Here is a 21,240-nt window from a genome sequence, read left to right as displayed (position 1 = left end):
AAAACCAGAATGGAACTGAAACATGACTGGAGTATAAAGTAACAAGCAAAATAGAACACATGATGAAAATAAACCACTAATTCAAGGATTCAAAGGAATTTTATTGTCATATGCACAGAAGAACATGTGAAATATGTCTACTGCATTTAACCCATCCTAATTGCCAGTAGGAGCAGAAGTCGCCATTAGTCGCCCGGGGACCAGCTCCAGATGTACATCCCTGCCTTGGTCACAGCAGGGCTGAGCAAACCAACACCGACCCATAACAAACAACACACACACAACACACAACACATAGGCTGGCCCGGTACATAAACATATATATGAAAAGCAAAACACGGGGGAAAAGGAGAAAAAAAAAACCCTCATAGCCGCTGCATTACACAGCGGCAATGAGGAAAAAAATCCCCATCAGCACAGAAAAACAATAATTGCACAGACAAAAACAAGGACACAGGAAGACAGCCGAGATTTGAAAAGGTCCAGTTTATCAGAACACGCCGGAGGCAGCCTGTTTGGCGCCGTCAACGGCCTTGTCCGACAATCCTGGAGGGTGGAGGGGCAGCCCTGAGCAGTCTGAGCAGTCCTGAGCAGTCAACGTCAGAGCTGGAGAAGCTGAGGGGAGTGGGGAAGACCAGGGAGCCAGGCTTAAGTGTTGATCTTCTGAGGAGGTTTTATCACAGCGACCTTGAAGCGCAGCTGTATTTGGGGAAGCCAAATGAATAGCCAGATTAGCAGACGCCTGAAAGATGCCACAGTTCTGAGAACAGAGTGGCTCTCAATGCATCTGAATGTAGAATGTGGTCTTCACAGACGGTCAGAGCGGGTTTCCAGGGCTGCAATTCTATTCGAGATATTTTCCAACGCGCGGTTAACCCCCACCGACTGCGCAGCCACTGCCTTCCCAATCAAATCAATCATGTAGGGCAGCCTGGAAGGACCAATCAAAGCTGCTTCCACTTTCTTGATTTTCCGGTAAACCAGCATAGTGCCCTCTCCACACATCAGAAAGCCGGTCACCACCAAGCCGAATATGTACACATCTTTGACGTCCTCCACAGAAAGCATGCAAAGGCACATGACCTGCCATCTCCTCCACGAGTCCATCACGTAACCCATCACATGCGTCCCGGCAGGACAGGTCGGGTCCTCCGCCCCCGAATGTCTTGTAGAAAAAATAGTGTCAATTGCGTTCAGAGACCACTTTAACAGATCCATTTTTGTCGTTCCAGAAGAGCAAAGCTGCAGCCTCACAGACAACACGCCACAGAAGCAGGAAAGATAAGGAGGGAGGGAGAAGAGAAAAGTGCGTCCGTCTCGGCCGAGTACAAGCTGGCAAAAAAAATAAATCATAATAAATCAAAGCGGGAAAAGAAGCTGCCGCAAAGAAAGGGGCAAAAAAGGGATCGAAGCCTGGAACAGGGCCGGTCATGACAAAGGTGTCATCGTGTGACTGATACTGATCAGTTTGGAGAAAGAGTTCTCTGTGGGGCTCCGTGGGGCTCCACGGCCAGCGATGTTCAGTACTGCGGTCACTATGACTCCAGTTGGGTTCGAATCATGTGGACTTTGTCTGCAGGGGTTTTTGTGATGAACAGGTGAGGTCACGGTCCTTGTATATGTCCAGTGTCCCTCCACAAACACTGTGGAGCAGAAAAACGCAAGGCTCAGTGAAAATGTGCTCATGTTGAACATTTTGTCCTTGATGTCTGTCTGTCTGTCCATTCATTCATTAATTCCAGTTAAAGGTCACAGGGGGTCTGGGGCTTGTCCCAGCGCTCACAGGGTGAGAGAGTTTACCTGGACAGGACACCAGCTTATCACAGGGACACACAGAGACAGTTTGTATGTGGATAGGTCACACTAAATGTCCCACTGGTCTCTGTCCTGGTCTTTTTCTGGTGGATAAGCATTGGGCTTGAAACCAAAGGATCCTCAGTTCAAGCCCCAGACAGACTGGAACATCATTAAGGATCCTTCACAGGGTCCTTAATCCCCCAGTTGCTCCCTGAGGATGCATCTCACGGTCTCTGGCCCGGGAGGCAGATGCTCTGCCCAGTCGGCTAAAACCTGGACCAGAGAGTCCTTTAGCTGTCGGGGGAGTGAGGCCTACTGACTACCACATGCACAGCGCCTCCTGCTGGCTTCTGTCACAGCAGCACCCTGACATCAGTGTGTGTGAATGTGAGGCATCATTGTAAAGTCCTTTGAACGTCAAATTCACGTGGAGAAGTGCTGTATTAATGTGTTTCTCCTGACCACAGATACTTTCTGCTGGTGGTCTTTGCTCAGGATGCTGATTCCTCACCGTCTCGCTGTGTGTGGAACTTGAGCTGTGAACATCGTTAACCCTTCGTGACCCACCTCCACTTTGGCCCTGACTTCACGCTGATTAACGTGCTGTCGGTTGGACATTATTCAGTGGGAGGGGTCCACAACCCGCCTCAGGACACGTCAGAGTCCAGACATTAAAACATCCAAAAACAGAGTTAATTAAACATAAATAATAAAATAACAGACAGCTTCAAAACCAAAAATGAATAAATAAGGACCCACGACTGGATGCATATAATTAGGGAATAACCCTGTTGTGTCTAAATATTTGCATACGTTAATGCTGGAATTTACAGTCGCAAATTGAGTTTTACCAGCTCCACGTAAAACTGAATTTGCGACCATAAAATCCAGCATTAACGTCCGCAAATCATCAGACACAACAAGGTTATTCCCATTCTAATCCAAATCCAACATTTGCATGGATCTGTGTCCACCACTGAAGGCCACATCTTAATCTGCATAAAATATAGTTCGGTAAAAATGTTATGCAAAGGGTGTGGTCGGCTCGTCAAAGCTTACTGTGGGAACAGCGTCTTCAACCAAACTGGAAATTCTGTGAGCAGAATCACATCAATACTTTCGTATGGTAGCTTAAATTCATCCATTTTGGTGTCGTTGCTCCGCCAATAATAGTGGTAGTAGTTCTTCTAGTACTTCTTCCTCTTCTTCATGTTTAGTGGCGGTTGGCAACCTCTCACTCTCAGCTGACAGCATCATTATTGACAGGGCGCGGAGTAACACATTAAATGTGAAATAGTTTGAATATTTTGCCACCATTATATTTTATGGTCTGAAATCTCACACAGTTAATCAGAATTGCGGGAAAAAATGTAATTGGATTAGAATACATAACTAATAAAATTACACTTAATCTGCATATATTTTAGTTTGCATTTGAATAAGTGGGCGTGTCACCTGCTGAGCGATTGTAGCGTTTGCTCGAAGGCTCTGACGCAATCAAACTGCCACCTGATTGTCTGATGATCTGGTTCCTCGCTTGGAGCTGAAGATTCCAAACGTTCAGCAGGTCCACCAGAAAAGCCAAGTCAGAAACTCCTAGTGTTCCTCATCCCACAGCACTGGGACGTCCATGTCCTCCTCAGAGAACATCACCAGGACTCCGTGTCACTCAGCAGGAACCCAACCTCATGATGAGACAGAACCTTGGAGTCGACACCGAGTCTGAATTCAGGGGCTGCATCCTTCAAAGGCTGCATCCATCGACTGCACTCATCATGCAGTGATGGATTGTGTCGTGTCTCAAAGGCTCCGTGGAACCCAAACCGACCGACGCAGTCAGATGGTCACCGAAAACGAAGGACGCGACAAGTGTTTCCTTAGAGCCCAAAAAAATCCCCAGACTCAGTGCCCAGTTTCCAAGACAAAATAATTGGTAAATTTTAAAAAAGGTCAATTTTTTAAATAAGTCATGAACCTAAATTACTCATATGGAAAAGAATTAGCAAAAACTTAAGAAGTTACATCAATTCCAGTAATAAACTTTATATTTGACATGTGTTGTGCTTATAAGTCTCAGTTTGATGTTACACATATCTACTAAGGATTCTGTATGTGGAAGTACTGTCATATATTGTTCTTTTAAGTTCCCAATTTATACAAGTTACATGTTGTACAAATGTACTAAGGATCCTATATGTGGTTTGACTGTCACATGCATTACTTACAAGTTCCAGATAGAACAGATACAAACTTTATAAAATTTATGTATATCTTTTTCATATGGGTAGCATCAGCGGGTTATGCTATCTACGCTCTACACACTCACATCTGACTTTTTTTCTAAGATTATTGATAAATGATCAGATCCTTATTTCTCTTCCAGCTCCAGATCAACTATTTGGGAAACTACATCCCCAACACGTGGACCTTTGAGAGCGGCTGCACCGTGTGTCACCAAGACCTGCAGCCACTCGCGGCTCTGAAGGTGCGTCTCTGTCCATGTCACCCCCCCCCCACACACACAGGTAATGTGAATTTTGCTTATAATCAAAAAATGATATTTAGACCTGATTTTCTTAATGTTGAAATTAGGGCCAAAATGGGCGACACCATGAGGTCACAGTACTAATATTGTGTGCACATTAACCCGGTTTGGAGCTACTTAGACATTTTTGATTTTGACCCCACAGCAGAGCGAGTACCCGCTGGTGGTGATGGGGGTCTTCATCCAGCAGCCCACCCCCTTCGTCTCTGTGTTTTTCATCGCCTCTTAAGAATCAGTTATCCCAAGAACAGGATCAAACTCTTCATTTATAACAAGGTAACAGGATCTCAACTCACGCCGAACACACAACTTCTTTCCAAACATCAGCCTCTGTGTGTGAACGCAGGTCTCACAAAGCATGAACGTCCTTCATGACATATATATTTTTCTTTTACTTTAAATAGTTTACAGATTTCAGTTTATGGATCAGTTACTTCAGGAAAACCTTGATCCAAACTCTGTCTCAGATTCAAATTTTTTTTTTCAATTTATTTCCATTTATGTAGCGCCAAATCACAACAGAGTTGTCTCAAGGCACTTCACACAAGTAAGGTCTAACCTTACTAACCCCCACAGCATCAGTGGTAATGAAAAACTCCCTCTAAGGAAGAAACTTCAAGCAGACCAGACTCAAAGGGGTGACCCTCTACTTGGGCCATGCTACAAACACACATTAGAGAACAATTCACAAAACGAATATACAGGAAAAGCTGTCGGTGCACAGGACAGGAGGGTCTCCAGCACAAATACCACACCCATCTCTGGATGGAGCTGCACCTTAGAGAGAAAATAGAATCGGGCATCAGAAAGACAAGAAATACAGTATAATTTGTCAGCATTAAACAACAAGAAAAACAGGAAATACTAAGGTGATCACTGGCCACTAGCCCTAAGCTTCACTAAAAGACACAGAATTTAGGTAAAGTTAAGGCCGCGGCCCGCTCCATTTTAAGTGCGTCTTAAGTCTGGACTTGAAAGTCTCCACAGAATCTGACTGTTTTATTGATGCAGGGAGATCATTCCACAGAACAGGGGCACGATAAGAGAAAGCTCTGTGACCCGCAGACTTTTTATTCACCCTAGGGACACAAAGTAGTCCTACACCCTGAGAACGCAAAGCCCGGGCCGGTAGGTAAGGTTTAATTAGGTCAGCTAAGTAGGGAGGTGCCAGTTCCTGAACAGAATCAGAATCACCTTTATTGTCATTGCACAGCAATCAGCACAACGAAATTTGCTTGTGCATCCTCAACAATTTTATAGACTAGTAGCAGAACCTTAAAATCTGATCTCACTGGGACAGGAAGCCAGTGAAGAGATGCCAAAATGGGTGTAATGTGGTCGAACTTTCTGCTTCGTGTCAAAAGTCTGGCTGCAGCATTTTGAACCAGTTGGAGACCCCTAATGCTGGACTGCGGTAAACCAGAAAATAGAACATTGCAGTAGTCCAATCTAGAAGAGATAAACGCAAGGATCAGGGTCTCCGAAAATATTTTATTTGGGGTGGGGGGTGACACGCAGTGAAACAGTAAGATGGTGACATGCAGTGACACACAAATGCTGTGTTTAATGCTGACACACCCTAACACACAATGACATACCCTAATACACTGACACAGTGACACACAGTAAAACACATATAAGGCCACAAAGCAACTGGACTCCATGAGACCGCAGAGCAACTGGACTCTGAGACCGCAGAGCAACTGGGCTCTGAGACCGCAGAGCAACTGGACTCTGAGACCGCAGAGCAACTGGACCCTATGAGACCGCAGAGCAACTGGACTATTAATCTTTCTTTAACTTCTGGATCTGTTCCTAAATGTTTCAAATCTGCAGTGATTAAACCATTACTTAAGAAACCTAATATTGACCTTAGTGTATTGAAAAGCTATAGGCCGATATCAAATCTATCATTTTGCTCTAAAATTCTGGAAAAAAAGTGGTTTCATGGCAGCTCGTGGACTATGTTACTGAGAATAATCTCTTTGAGCCACTGCAGTCTGCTTTCAGAAAATATCATTCCACAGAGATGGCTCTCACTAAAGTCGTGAATGATCTTCTGCTTGCAGTGGATTCAGACACCACTATGGTTCTGGTGCTGTTAGATCTCAGTGCTGCATTTGATACCGTGGATCATCATATTCTACTTGATATGCTGGAAATTTTGGGGATTTTGGGATTACTGGGAGTGCCCTTGCATGGTTGACGTCATACTTGACCAGTCGTTCGCACTGCGTTTTGTACAGTAACACTACTCTACCCTTCGTGACATGAAATTTGGGGTTCCACAGGGGTCTGTCTTAGCTCCCCTGCTTTTCTCCCTTTATATAGCACCCCTTGGGCACATATTGCAGCATTTTGGGATTACCTTTCACTGCTGTGCTGATGATACTCAGTTATACATGCCGATAACTGCTCGTAATCTCATTCACATAAAATCCTTAGAAGATTGTCTTGCATCAGTGAGAAGTTGGATGTCAAGAAACTTCCTACGTTTAAACTCTGATAAGACTGAAAAGTTGGTTCTTTGTCCAATGAGACATCGGCATCAATTTAACCAGTTAACGCTCAGCCTAGGCTCGTGTGTCATATATCACACTGACAAAGAGGAACCTTGGGGTAATTTTTGATCCTACATTGTCCTTTGACTTCCACATTAGAAATATGAGGACTCCTTTCTTCCATCTGCGAAATACAGCGAAGATTCATCCCATCCTGTCTATGGCTGATGCCGAGATCCTGATCCTTGCGTTTATCTCTTCTAGACTGGACTACTGCAATGTTCTATTTTCTGGTTTACCACAGTCCAGCATTAGGGTTCTCCAATTGGTTCAAAATGCTGCAGCCAGACTTTTGACACAAAGCAGAAAGTTCGACCACATTACACCCATTTTGGCATCTCTTCACTGGCTTCCTGTCCCAGTGAGATCAGATTTTAAGGTTCTGCTACTAGTCTATAAATTTAAATCATGGACTGGCACCTCCCTACCTAGCTGACATAATTAAACCTTACTTACCGTCCCTGGCTTTGTGTTCTCAGTGTGCAGGACTACTTTGTGTCCCTAGGGTGAATAAAAAGTTTGCAGGTGATAGAGCTTTCTCTTATTGTGCCCCTGTTCTGTGGAATGATCTCCCTGCATCAAAAAAACAGTCTGATTCTGTGGAGACTTTCAAGTCCAGACTTAAGATGCACTTATTTTTACTTTCGTATGGCTAGCATACTGGCATAGTATAGTTCTATGTTTTTTACTCTTTTAATTCATTTTTTTAGTAAATGGAGTGTGCCGCGGCCTCAACTTTACCTAAATTCTGGGTCTTTTAGTGAAGCTTAGGGCTAGTGGCCTGTGATCACCTTCGTATTTCCTGTTTTTCTTGTTGTTTAACGCTGGCAAATTATACTGTATTTTTCTCTGAGGTGCAGCTCCATCCAGAGATGGGTGTGGTATTTGTGCTTGAGACCCTCCTGTCCTGTGCACCAACAGCATTTCCTGTGTATTTGTTTTGTGAATTGTTTTGTAATTTTTACACCCTTTTGAGTCTGGTCTGCTTGAGGTTTCTTCCTCAGAGGGAGTTTTTCCTTACCACTGCTGCTCTGGGGGTTAGCAAGGTTAGACCTTACTTGTGTAAAGCGCCTTGGGGCAACTCTTGTGATTTGGCGCTATATAAATGAAAATAAATTGAAACTGAAATTGAAAATATAAGATCGCAGAGCAACGGGACTCTATAAGACTGATGGGGGGATTTATGCACCACCTTGTGGTAACATGTATTATTGAACATATCTTTGATGTCAGCAAATAAATCAGGACAGAACCTTTAGTGGCCCAAAGATAGATAAGGAATAATCCTCCACCACTCAGTTTAACGGACTTTATTCCTGCTGTTTGTCTTTTCTGTAGCGGTTATTGTCTGTGTTGGTTTGTTTCCCTGCAGGAGGATCATCACCAGCATCAGGTCAGTGCTTTCCTGCAGGATCATGGAAGTCTGTATCAGGATGTAAAGTTTTTTGGACCCAAGGACCAGATGAGTGAAGCCGCTTCTCGTAACCTCGGCTTGTGAGTCAACCAGAGGGCCCCCCCACCCAATCTCAGCTCACTCACTCATAACAATAAATCCAAAAATAACCTAATGCTAAAATACCCTCACGGTATGAGAATCTTCTTCATTTTAATTTGCAGTAGTTTAATTGATAACCCACTGCAAAGTGTATATGTGTGTGTGTTCAATCAAGGCTCTCTGTCAATCAACCAATCATAAACAATATTTATGTTTTAATGTTGTTGTGCGTGTGCGCGTACATAAGCTTTTGACAAGAGCTGAAGTTAGCTTTGAGTTAGCGGACGTTAGCATCCACAGGTGTTATCAGGTTCCAAAAACAGCGTTTTCAGTTTTAAAAGTGTTTACTTCTCACTAGCTTTTACATAATAACAGGTTATATTTACACAAAAATGAAACAGAGTTTGCAGGTAGCTAGACTCTGATTGGCTGTCACCCCCCACTCAAAAAAAAAAAAAAAAATGAAACAATGTGACTTTTTAACCTCTTAAAATATGGACTTGTCCAAGGTCTGTGATCCAAGAATGTTCCCTGTGGATTTGAAGACTCGGAGTAACAGGACTGGACTTATGCTGAACACAGAGACAGGCGGACAGACGGATGGACTGAAAGTCTTCACAATACCTGATGTCCATATTTGATGGCCATCGGGTAAAAATCGAGTGAAGTCTTAGAATTCAGACAAGACCAATGTTTTTTGCACAGCAGATTTTATTTTATTTATTTTTGTGATGTCACACATTTTCAGTGATACACGAGAAGAAGAAAATAGCTGCCGTTCCAAATGACCGACAAAGTGTCCGCTGTTAAGAATAAGTAATTTTGAGGATTCATTCAGAGCTTTTGTCAGTCTAACATGATGGATGTGGATCACAACAAGCACCTGTTCCAATTGTTTTATCTTCTGATGAACATAATTTATTTTGTTTAACACACTTTAGGCCTGATGAAAATCCAACAAACACGGGTCCTATCGTGATGTAGAGAGCAGCATGTAAACGAGGACGCTCTAAACATAAAACCAAATTCAGTCAGTCACACAACATGAAACACACACACACACTTCTTCAACCGCTTACCCAAGATTGGGTCGCAGGGGGCTGGAGCCCAACGCAGCAGTCACAGGGTGTGAGGTGGGTTCACCTTGGACAGGATGCCAGTCTGTCACAAGGACACATACAGACAAACATGCATCTGGAGGGAACCCACACATACATGGGGAGAACACACAAACTCCACAAAGAAAGGCCACAGGTGGGAATCCTTCCTGTTGTGAGGCAACAGTGCTAACCGCTAAACCACCATGCTGCCCTGAGACAAACAGATTTTAAATTTAGTGAACATTTACCAAATCAAAAATTGAGTCTTCTGACTCCGACTTCATGGGAGGAAGGTGCAGATTTCAAAGAAATTAATACTCTCTCTCTCTCTCTCGTCTTCTTTTCAGTGATGTGTGCCGCACAGATATGGAATGTAATTATTTCTTCAGTCTCGACGTTAACGTGGTCCTAAAGAATGAGAACACACTTAAAATTCTCATTGAACAAAACCTGTAAGTCTCATCTTGTCCAGTATTGGATGATGTCAACACTTTTTTTTTTGGTGTAATTTAAGTTTTAATGTCTCTTCTCTTCTGTGCCCTGTAGTCCTGTGGTAGCACCGATGATTACTCGCTCTGGTCGACTGTGGAGTAACTTCTGGGGAGCGCTCAGTGCAGAGGGTTACTACGCCCGGTCAGAGGACTACGTGGACATAGTTCAAGGGCGTAGAATGTAAGACAACAGCAAACCAAACCAGTTACAGTGCCACACAAAACAGTCTAACGTAAAATAGAGTCCAGATGACGGTACTGTTATTGGCATGTAGAGAGTCAAGTCAAGGCAAGTCAAGTCAAGTCTGGGAGCATGTGCCGGTGTCTTGCGTTGCTGCATCCATAACACCACTGAACCGCTGACGTTCCCTCACAATGCAAGTACTTGTAACACTTCTCATCTCAGTCTCCTGAGGTTTGACACAAACTCACTCCAATAGTGCCCAAGGATCCTCCAAAGGGTCCAAAAACCAAAGACATAAAAGTGAAGGGGAAAGTTTGCAAGACAGTAGTGAGAGCAGCTATGTTTGAAGGCTTAGAGATGGTGGCACTAACAAAAAGACAACAGGCAGAGCTGAAGATTTTGAGATACTCTTTGGGAGTGACGAGGATGGACAGGATTAGAAATGAAGATATCAGAGGGACAGCACAGGTGGGACAGTTTGAAGATAAATCAGAGAGGACAGATTGAGATGGTTTGAGGGACCCAGGGTATATAGGGAGAAAGATGCCGAAGATGGAGCCACCAGGCAGGAGGAGAAGAGGGAGGACAAAGAGGAGGTTTATGGATGTGCTGAGGGAGGACATGCAGGTGGTTGGTGAGACAGAGGAAGATACAGGACAGGGTGAGATGGAGACGACTGATCTGGTGTGGCGCCCCCTAATGGGAGCAGCCAAAAGAAGAAGATCACCATGAGTCCACTGTTACTGTTTCAAACATTTAACATTGAGGTTGTGTTGTTGTTTTTAGGGGTGTGTGGAATGTCCCATACGTGTCCAGTGTGTACTTGGTGAAGGCCAGTCTCCTTCGTGCAGAACTTGCCACCCATGATCTTTTTAATTCACCCGTCACGGACCCTGATATGGCTTTTTGCCACAACATTCGAGAAAAGGTGAGTCTCAGTGAAGACAGAGCAAGTGCATGTCTCATGTTCTGAACTCCAACAGAGCTGGGGACTAGAATGTCCAGGGTGGGCATTTGTTTGTTTTCTGTGTTTGATATCATTTTATTCATTGCTTGCATCCAGTCAGAGCGGTTCAATATTATGATTTCAGGAGTTTGTCTGGATTCATTCAGAATCCAGTTCAGGTGTGGGTGAAGCTCAAACAACCTCAGTGCCGACACATGGCTGAGATCGTATTTCTCGTATTTCTTGACTACAGCGTGTTCATCATAATGGCACAACATCTGACTTCTCAGCTATGAAATTTTTGGGTATCTCAGGGTTCTGTTTTGGGTCCACTGCTGTTCTCCCTGTAAATTACACCTCTTGGTCAGATTATTCAGCATCACAGAGTTGATGTTCACATTTATGCTGATGACCTGCGGGTGTATATGCTGGTCTCGGTCCAGCTGACAGTCCTTGACACTGAGGCACCGGTGTGCTGGATCATGCACAGAGAAACATGCTACATGTCCAAAATGTCACAACAGACACTCCCTCCCGGTGCTACTTGGAGACTGTGAATTAGACTTCTGAGTTGGCATTGAATGCAGCATGAATTACAGTGACTCATGAAGAAGACACTGGTTCTGGTCCCAAAAATGGTTTTCACTTTTCAGAGCTTATGAGGAATATTTCAGCTGCAAGATTATCTTTTCTTTTCCCCATCAGGGAGTCTTCATGTATGTAAGCAACATGCACACCTTTGGTCGCATCCTGTCAACTGAAAACTACCAGACCAAGCACCTTCATAACGACCTGTGGCAGATCTTTGAAAATCCAGAGGTGAGAATCGATCTTCCAACACTGACATGTGCTGATACAAGGTGGTTTATGGGGTCACAGGTCAGGTTCCTGCTGGCCTGTGTTACTTTTCTGGTTCCTGTTCCTGCTGCAGTTCTTTCTGGACTTGTTGACATGGTCTTGACTGTTTTTTAGGACTGGGAGGAGCGCTACATTCATGAGAACTACACTCGCCTCATGAAGGACAAACTGATTGAAACAGTGAGTTTGAGGAAACTACTCATCCAGATTCATCCACACGTTTTCGGATGGTCCTCACCCATTCATGTTGCCTCATCTGTCCTGCAGCCTTGTCCTGATGTGTACTGGTTTCCAGTCTTCTCTGAAGTTGCATGTGATCACCTGGTTGAAGAAATGGAACATTATGGGAAGTGGTCCGGCGGTGGAAATGTGGTAAGTATCGACACGTTGTTGATTCAAAGACTGAACAGCGCGGCCTGCTGGCAGATGGAGGGGTCAGAAACTAAAAAGATCAGTACCACATTAAAATGCTGTAAGGTTCATGTTCTTGCGGCTCATCCGTCATTGTCCGGTTTGGGTTGACCACAAATCAAGACAGCAACAGACTGCAAAGGAGCGGCTGTACTACAGAAAAATACTTTGCACCAACCTGCAGTCCATCCAAGACTTACACCAAGAAACCGACCAGCAATCTTCACTGTGGACCCCGGAAAAGGTGGTGTCTCCCCTCTGGGAGGTGCTACAGATCGGAGTACAAACAACCAGACACAAGAAGAGCTTCTTTCCACAGTCTGTCACCCTGATGAACATCTTGCCACTGTAAGTTGCTGTGAATAACACAAAGGCATACAGAAGCTTTCTCGGTCCGGAGTTTAAGTCCCCGTTTGTCCCTGTACACGACCAATAAAGATGATTCGTCCATCCATCCATTTTCTTCCTCTTTATCCGGAGTCGGGTCGCGGGGGCAGCAGCTCAAGCAAAGCCGCCCAGACCTCCCAATCCACACACACCTCCCCCAGCTAATCCGGGGGAACCCCAAGGCGTTCCCAAGCCAGCCGAGAGATGTAGTCCCTCCAGCATGTCCTGGGTCTTACCCGGGGCCTCCTCCCAATGGGACGTGCCCGGAACACCTCTCCAGCGAGGCGTCCAGGGGGTATCCGAAAAAGATGCCCGAGCCACCTGAACTGACTCCTTTCGACGTGGAGGAGCAGCGGCTCAACTCCAAGCTCCTCCCGAGTGAGATGATTCGGACTGTAAATATTCCGTGTGACAGTATTACGCAGACAAACTGTGAGGTTATTGTTTTGTCTGATACTCTGTTGTCCCTGGAGCCGTTAAGCGAGTGAAACACAAGGGGACTCGACTGACGGACTTCTTCAAACAAACTGGTTTGATCCAGTTACAGCTGTCAGACAGCAACCACATATCAAGACCAGGCCTGTTTAGCCATCTCTGATCCACTGTCCCGTCAGGAATCTACCAAGAGACCATTTTCTTTGCCGCTGAGGGATTGCCCTGACAACAGGGGCTAGATACAGTTCAGAAACAATCATTTTATTGTGGAATGATTCAGTGGAATTTGATAGTCATTTTATTTTTTTTGTTGAATGCAAACATTTATTTTTCAAAATAAATTACTATAATAATTACAACAGTTAGTGTTGTCACTGGGCTCTCTCTCTCGCTCTTTTTTCACTCCCTCTCCCTCTTTCTTTGGCTCCCTCTGTCCCTCTCTTCCCCCCTCTCTTTTTCTGGTTCCGCTGTCCCTCTCTTCCCCCCTCTCTGGCTCCCTCTGTCCCCCCCAGCTCCCTCTCTCCCTCCCTCTGTTCCTCTCTTCCCCCACTCGGTGGCTCCCTCTCTCTTTAATGCAGACTGACTGTCTGATTTTCTTGTCTGACACAGATTAATCACATGAATGTCAATCATGATGTCATGTTTGGCAGGACAAAAGAATCCAAGGTGGCTACGAGAACGTTCCCACCATCGATATCCACATGAACCAAATTGACTTTGAAAAGGAATGGCACAAGTTTCTGGTGGAGTATGTAGCGCCCATTACAGAGAAAATGTATCCTGGTTACTACACCAAGGTAAGACACCGTGATCACGTGCAGTTTATGCTCCATGTTTCTGCTCGGCTCATATTTGTCACGTTATTATAGTTTGACTTAACCTCAGATTGTGGCAGAACTTTACAGGTTCTATCACAGAGTAGTGGACCAGCCCTTTGATCCTGGAGAGGACGCGTTCGATCAGATGTTTGGAGCCGAAACAAAATCCTGACCTGCAGAAATTTATTTCTAAAAATATGAATGCATTCTGAAGGGAACTCAAAGTTATTAAAGCCCAGTCCAAAGTCGCCCAACACTAGATATACTCCGTTTAAAATGCACCGAAACACAGAAATCACCCGCAAAGAGCGAGAACAGAATCAGACTCTTCATTCGCTCATCAACTTGAAGGAATCCTTGGACAGACTCGATAGATCAAAAGACCTGATCCAGAGCACAACCCTTTAACACTCAGGTCACACAGTATTTGTCTAAACATTGTAGTATTTCTTCTGTTTTTCTTGTTGTTTAATGCTGACATTTTATACTGTATTTGTTGACTTTCTGATTGTTTTTTCTCTCTATTTGAGGTGCGGCTCCATCCAGAGATCGTTGTGGGTGTTTTCTTCTGCAGACCTCCCGTCCTGTGTACCAGCATGGACTCTCAAAATTTCCTTTACATTTGTGTTGTCAACTGTGTCTGCAGCATGGCCCAAGCAGAGGGTCGTCCCTTTGAGTCTGGTCTGCTTGAGGTTTCTTCCTTAAAGGGAGTTTTTTCTTACCACTGTTGCCTGTGTTCTTGCTCTGGGGGTTGGTAAGGTTAGACCTTACTTGTGTGAAGCTCCTTGAGGCAGCTTTGTTATGATTTGGTGCTATATAAATAAAATAAATTGAAACTGAATTGACAGTCATGCATGTTTTGTAGTACTGCCTCTGTGCACCTCCACAACAGAGCTGAAATCAAGGAGACTATTAAGGGAAGCCACCAAGACACTCAGACAAGTTTGAAGTTATGGTCTTCTCTGGCTGTGATCAGAGAAACTGCACAGTACAGCTTCTGTCTGTTGAATGATCAGTCCCACCTTCATGATTGGCAGACCTTCAACAAAACAGATCAGCTCGAGGCTTTTATCTGCCATGTGCCTTCTAGCAAACCCTTGCTTAAATTTCACATCTTTTAAAGAAAATTCTCTGTTCCAATCCATCATCAAGAAATGCATTTCTGTGTTTAATTGTCCACAGAAACAGTCAGTCATAACTTGGCACAGACAATTTGTGTGCACAAAGTAGTCAAACACAGTAAATAATTGGGTCTTGTGCCCTCACAGTAGCATTTTGAGTGCTGAATAAAATGTTGGGTATTGATTTCTCTCACTGGAGCTCTGCCAGGACCACCTGCCCAGCTCCTGCTGGTCCTCTGCTGCACAGATGGAGGACACAGGACATATGCTGTTCCACATTGTTGATGTAAATGGTAAATGGACGGCATTTATGTAGCGCTTTTCCATCTGCATCAAATGCTCAAAGCACTTTACAGTTATGCCTCACATTCACCCCAATATCAGGGTGCTGCCATACAAGGCGCTGACTACACACCGGGAGCAATAGGGGATTAAAGGCCTTGCCCAAGGGCCCTTAGTGATTTTCCAGTCAGGCGGGGATTTAAACCCATGATCTTCTGGACTCAAGCACAACACCTTAACCAGTAGCCCATCACCAATGGTGCACAGGGCTCCATGCATGTGGTGCTGGCACATCGCATCACGTGCAGCGTGCAGTCTGGTTTCCGGCTCAGAGTCTATCAAACTCCATAGACGGAAAAATATCCATCTTCCAGTTGCTCCCACTGTGTAGTGAGCACCTCGCATGGCAGCACCCTGACATCAGTGTGTGAGTGTGTTTGTGAATGTGAGGCATCATTGTAAAGGCGCGACATAAATGGGTGATTCTTACACTACGGGCACTTATGTCCTTTGATCATACTGTATGAAAAACAGAAAAAAGGGGAAATGTCACACTTTTATAGTTATCTATACAATGAAAGTGTGTTAAGAAATTTGTTCTAGTAGTCTATGACTTTCACCTTTTTTCAGTATCATTATATGCAAATATTGCCGCTTTGTGCTTGTCCTACACCCAGACTTCATCTTCAATGATAAAAATGAATGGTAAAGAAACATTTTTTCTAATGTTTTTAAAATATCTCTGAATAAAATATCAGGAAAATAATCAAAACATAATTGGGGTATTCAATGACATACAACTTGTGATTTTTTTTTAAAATGTAGTTGTCCCACACTATTGCCGTAATTTCCACCACAACACTGTAGTGTCCCTTTAAACAGTTTGTATGAAAGATTGTTTGGGTAGTTTCTATGGAGATAAACAGTGACATCAGAGCACATGTATATAGCGCCAAATCACAACGAACAGTTGCCCCAAGGCGCTTTATATTGTAAGGCAATGGTGTGGTGGAAATTACATTTACAAGGCCAATAGTGCCCGTAGTTAAAGAATCACCCAAATGCAGTCCATTTACCATATCACTATTTGCAAAAATTCTCATGAAAACCAGATCAGTATTATAATTTACATCATAATGACAGACCACAAAGTAAAGCTTGATTCCTCCTGAACATGTGATAAAGGAGCCAACTGATATAGAAGCATTTAACATGTCAGGACAGTGAGCCTCGTTACAAAAGAAACACGAACCAGCCACAATGGAACTATTTTCAGATCATGCTGGAAACTGTTTGTAATGGCTCTGGCTAAGTGACGGATACGTTTATGAAAGGCTTTCTGCTCATGTGATAACGTTTTACTTCCCAACCAATGGCTGAATTTATCAAATGGATCAAAAATACAGCCAGCAGCCGCTTTGCCGTCTGTCCTTGGTTCCTCTGCTGACTCCCTGTCTTTTCTCGTCAGTGTTCCAGTCCTTTGAACTTTGTGGTGAGGTACAAACCTGACGAGCAGCCGCTGCTCATCCCTCACCACGACGCCTCCACATTCACAGTTAATATAGCTCTGAACAGCAAAGGCATTGACTACCAGGTAAAGGGGGTGGAGCCTCCAGACCCGCCGACGCAGGGGACCCGCCCTGTGCCTTTCTGCTGCAGCGGGCGTGCGGCTGGCGCTTCTGTCTGCTGTGTGTCCACTTGCATGACTCTTGTGTCTGTGTGTTTGCAGGCTCAGTTTGACTTGGCCTTTGTAGTTAGATATAAACCCGACGAGCAGCCCGCGCTGAGGCCACACCATGACGCCTCCACATTCACTGTAAACATTGCACTCAATCAAGTCAGCCGCCATTTCCAGGTGAGTGGTTGGACCTTTGTGACTTCTCCGTGGCGTGATTCTGACCTCCACTGTTCCCAAAACAACACCTGAACAAACTTCCATTTACCCAGAACAGTTCTCCAGCAAACCTCCAAGACACGTTACTCATGTTTTTATTCTTTCCATCACCAAACAGCTGATTACATTTGTGTTTATCCTGACAAAGGGGTGGAGCTTATCTTTGATGTCTGAGTCTGTCTTGAGCTGATGCCGACTCCATTGATCCTGTGTTCAACATTGCTGATTAGTTTTGTGATCAGGAACAAACTTCTGTATCTGCTCCCTCATCCTGATTGCTTTGATCTTCAGCTCACAATCAAAAGGAAGACAGACAAAAAATTAACCTCTGTGGTGGGGTTCCTTTAATGATGTCCCTGCCTTTGATTCTGATCAGGATCACTGACTAGCTCAATGACGAATATCAAAGATGAGCTATCAGAATAAAAACTCATGAAGATCAGGATGAGAATTCATGGATCACAGTCACACAAATGTCTGCAAATAGGATCAGTTCCTAAGTCAGGATCCAAACCCAAGATAAAAAAAAAAACATGAGAGAACATAAGGATCAAAGTTCAGTGAACAGAATAAAAGAAGAGGATGGAAATCAGGATCAGAGTTGAGTGACAATGATGCAAGATCCAAAGACAGGATCAAAGTACGAGATAAGGACCAAAGTTCGTAGATAATAGTTTGGTGAATAAGACCAATGATCAGCAAGCAATCAGGATGAAAGTCTGTGAGAAAGACAAGCACTGAGGAATCATATTCAAAACTCAGGATCAAAATCAGGATCAGAGTTGAGTGATGGGGATTAAAGGCCCAAAAACAAGATTGAAGCCTGTTATAATTAGATTGAACTTCATCAATACCTTGGGAATACTCCCTCAAGGAAATTGAGGTTTCAGCAGCATCCAGGGTAAGAAGCACACAGTATCAAAAGTGAAAGTAAAGAACAATTTGCAAATATAAATACCAGAAATACTGCTTGCTACTTTTCAGCTTTCAGTAATCAGGATTAACAGTCATAATCAAAGACTGAGCAGGTTCTGAGTCTTCGATAAAGATGCAAGCTACCTAATCAGGTTCAAAACTGAGGATCAAATTCAGGTCAAGCACATCAGACTTGAATGATCAAGATAAGTCTTTAAAAAGGATCAACTATCAGCAATTAGGATCAAAGACATGGTTTGTGATCAAGATCAAAGTTGAGGATCAGAATGGCAGGTTAGCAGCTTCTACTGTATCTCAGAGTCTTGAGGGGAAAAAAAACCAAAACAAAAAAAAATCAATGGAAAAAGTCTGGACTCAGTTACAGAAATACAATGTATGTAAAGACCTTCAAAGACGTGGGTTTGACTGAAGGACAAGTGTCAAAGATGAAACCCCCCCCCAAAAAAAGTACAAAACAATCATAGAAACACCAAGTGGAACACAGCCCACCACAGCTCCCCATTGAAGCCCACCAGAGGGATGGTCCACCATAACTACAAATCTGATCCAGAAGAATCGAGGCAGTGACCGTTTCTGTGACATCACCTCTGTGCATCACCATGAGGGGCCACTTCAGGGTGAACAGAGTTCAAAGGTCACCTCAGAACACCCTCTGTCCCTATGACCTCAGCTCACCAATGCGTCACTGTAACAAAGTGCTGCAGTCCGCGGGGAAGGTGGTCTCTGTCCAGAAGGTGTTCTGGATGAAAGTCTCACACTCATCAGGCTTCAGACTCGCTTTGGCAGTTTTAGACTGCATGATGCTGACATCATCAAAGAGGAATGCCATCGGCTGGTGGGCCTGGAACTGGACACCGCTGGTGTCGGGTTCAGCTCGACTGCACTTCACCTCATTTCTCTTCATCGCCTTTGCATGAAACACAAACACGCTGAGATTGTCTCTGTGCATCCGCGTCATTGCCCTGCATTCGTTCATTCTGCTGCTTTTAATGTCTGTCTGCATCATTTTCATATTTTTAAAATCATGTTTGACTTGTACATATATTTTTATGGTGTCATTTCTGGTTTGTTTCCTCTTAACGATAACTGACATGGTGACGTGGACCAGTTCCAGAGTTTGACCTGAAGTTTTTGGTGTGTTTTTTTTTTAAACAAAAAAGTAAGTACCATGGAAACATTTGACGCTCTGTGGGCACCAATGAGCATGATGGGAAAACACAATCCTGGGACCATGGCAACTTTTTAGATACCAGAATGTGTAAAGGTGCTTCATCATCACGGTAACTGCAGCTGGGGGTCAAGAACAGAGCACCACGGAAATAGGTTTTGGTTTGTAATGTTCTGGATGTCAGCTGGACGCGGAAACACTTTGGAACTGGTCCAGTGTCCTGTGCAGCAAGTGTTCGTGGTCTGAAACCAGGCTCAGCTGAGAGGCGCGGCCTCAGGCAGCGGCTGACTGCTGTGTTGTGACTTGCAGGGTGGCGGCTGCAGATTCCTTCGCTACGACTGCTCCATTGAAGCGCCACGGAAAGGGTGGGCGCTCCTCCACCCGGGCCGTCTCACCCACTACCACGAAGGCCTGCCGACCACCGCCGGTGTGCGCTACATTGCGGTGTCATTCGTAGACCCCTGAAGTTCCACCGGAGTACAACAGTCAAGCCGGACTGCAGACCAACACCCAGGTTGGTCTGCGGTTTGTGAACAAACCAACAAAAACAAATTGAGATGCTCCAAAAACCATTTTAACTTATTTTATTTTTTAATACATTTGCTGTGAATCTCACACACACGTTTGGACAAACGGCTTCCATAGTTCAGTCACTGATGTCATGAAATTAATTTTATTTCCTGCTGTGCTTTTGCCACTTTAATAAAAATACAAAAATTATAAAAATAAGTGATCTGTCCACTTTATTATTCATGTTAACATTTTAAACTGTGTGTGTGGGGGGCTGTCAGGTTCACCCTGTAATAAAAATCAGACAACCTGATATCAACGAAACACTAGAAGTCAGTTTATCTTTTGCTTGCGAGCAGAGTGTGTAAAGAGAGAGAAAGAGAGGTCAGTATTGCTCATTTTCGGTAACCCACACAAAGACAAGGACACAGCTGCGGCACATTCACACCAGTTGCCCCCCCCCCCACCCTTTTTTCCTTCAATATTTCTCATAGACAATACTTATTCCATATATTTTGCTTTTCAGACAGTATTTGCGTGTTGGCATCACGTGCTTTGGCCGTGTTCTCTGCCTCATGTCTCTTGTATGCTTCTGTTGTGCATTTTCCAGTCCATATTTTTTTGTTTTCTTGTGGAGCCTTTTGCTTTTCGTTTTATGTTTTCCACCAGTGTGTTTGGGGATTCAGTATTCAATTTTCCCGTGAGGAGGAATTTGTTTTCCCAGATTTTTACGTTTACTCAAACCGGGATGTCTGGCTTCCATATATATTGCATCTCCAGTTCTGTTTTCATTTTGCCGTTTTTGGTTTGTCCCGCAACAAGAACAGCAATTCCCCATAATTTAGCCGTCCTTGGTTTTATTTTCTAGGGAAATCTAAACAAACGTTTTGCTGTCCTTTTCACTGATTCAAGATCGGACAAACTGAAAAGCTGTCACTTCAGCCTCAGGAGGTGGGTGAATCTTGCCTGGAGCCTCTTTTCAGTTTCGCTGTCTGTTAATCGGGTGTCATACACACATGTAACATTCACACATGAATTATTTACAATGATTTTTAGTGTTTCCAGTGGCCAACACTGAGGGACTAATAATCCCAGAATTTTACGATCCGTCCACCGAAGGTTTTACCGACCTGTTTACTGTAATATTACTTTTTAGCGCTTTTGTGCCTATTAGAGGTCCTCCACCTTTAAGTGAGAATATTATAGGGCTTTTTTGTACCTATCAGAGGTTTTCCTGGTCTTTTACTGAAAAAGTTTTTTTTTTTTTTTAACGCAGTAACCTTCAGTCATCCGTACCTTTT

The 21,240-nt window shown here is 44.0% G+C and overlaps 1 protein-coding gene across 1 annotated transcript in view; it reads left to right on the top strand.

Annotated features, from left to right (window-relative positions):
• Positions 1 to 20,148, top strand: part of plod1a (procollagen-lysine, 2-oxoglutarate 5-dioxygenase 1a) — a 46,780-nt gene extending 26,632 nt beyond the window's left edge. Inside the window, 13 exon segments of the mRNA XM_034173140.1 lie at positions 4,181 to 4,282; positions 4,488 to 4,557; positions 4,560 to 4,618; positions 8,276 to 8,397; positions 9,846 to 9,950; positions 10,045 to 10,170; positions 10,960 to 11,101; positions 11,825 to 11,938; positions 12,092 to 12,157; positions 12,245 to 12,349; positions 13,861 to 14,007; positions 17,161 to 17,286; positions 19,739 to 20,148. Coding sequence (XP_034029031.1) covers positions 4,181 to 4,282; positions 4,488 to 4,557; positions 4,560 to 4,618; positions 8,276 to 8,397; positions 9,846 to 9,950; positions 10,045 to 10,170; positions 10,960 to 11,101; positions 11,825 to 11,938; positions 12,092 to 12,157; positions 12,245 to 12,349; positions 13,861 to 14,007; positions 17,161 to 17,286; positions 19,739 to 19,894 — 1,440 coding nt within the window. The 3' untranslated portion in view covers positions 19,895 to 20,148.
• Positions 20,149 to 21,240: the final 1,092 nt, after the last annotated feature.

This window comes from Thalassophryne amazonica, chromosome 6 (genome assembly GCF_902500255.1).
Source record: "Thalassophryne amazonica chromosome 6, fThaAma1.1, whole genome shotgun sequence".
Lineage (NCBI taxonomy): Eukaryota > Metazoa > Chordata > Actinopteri > Batrachoidiformes > Batrachoididae > Thalassophryne > Thalassophryne amazonica.
The sequence above is the reverse complement of the archived record's forward strand: the minus strand, read 5'-3'. Positions and strand labels throughout refer to the sequence as shown.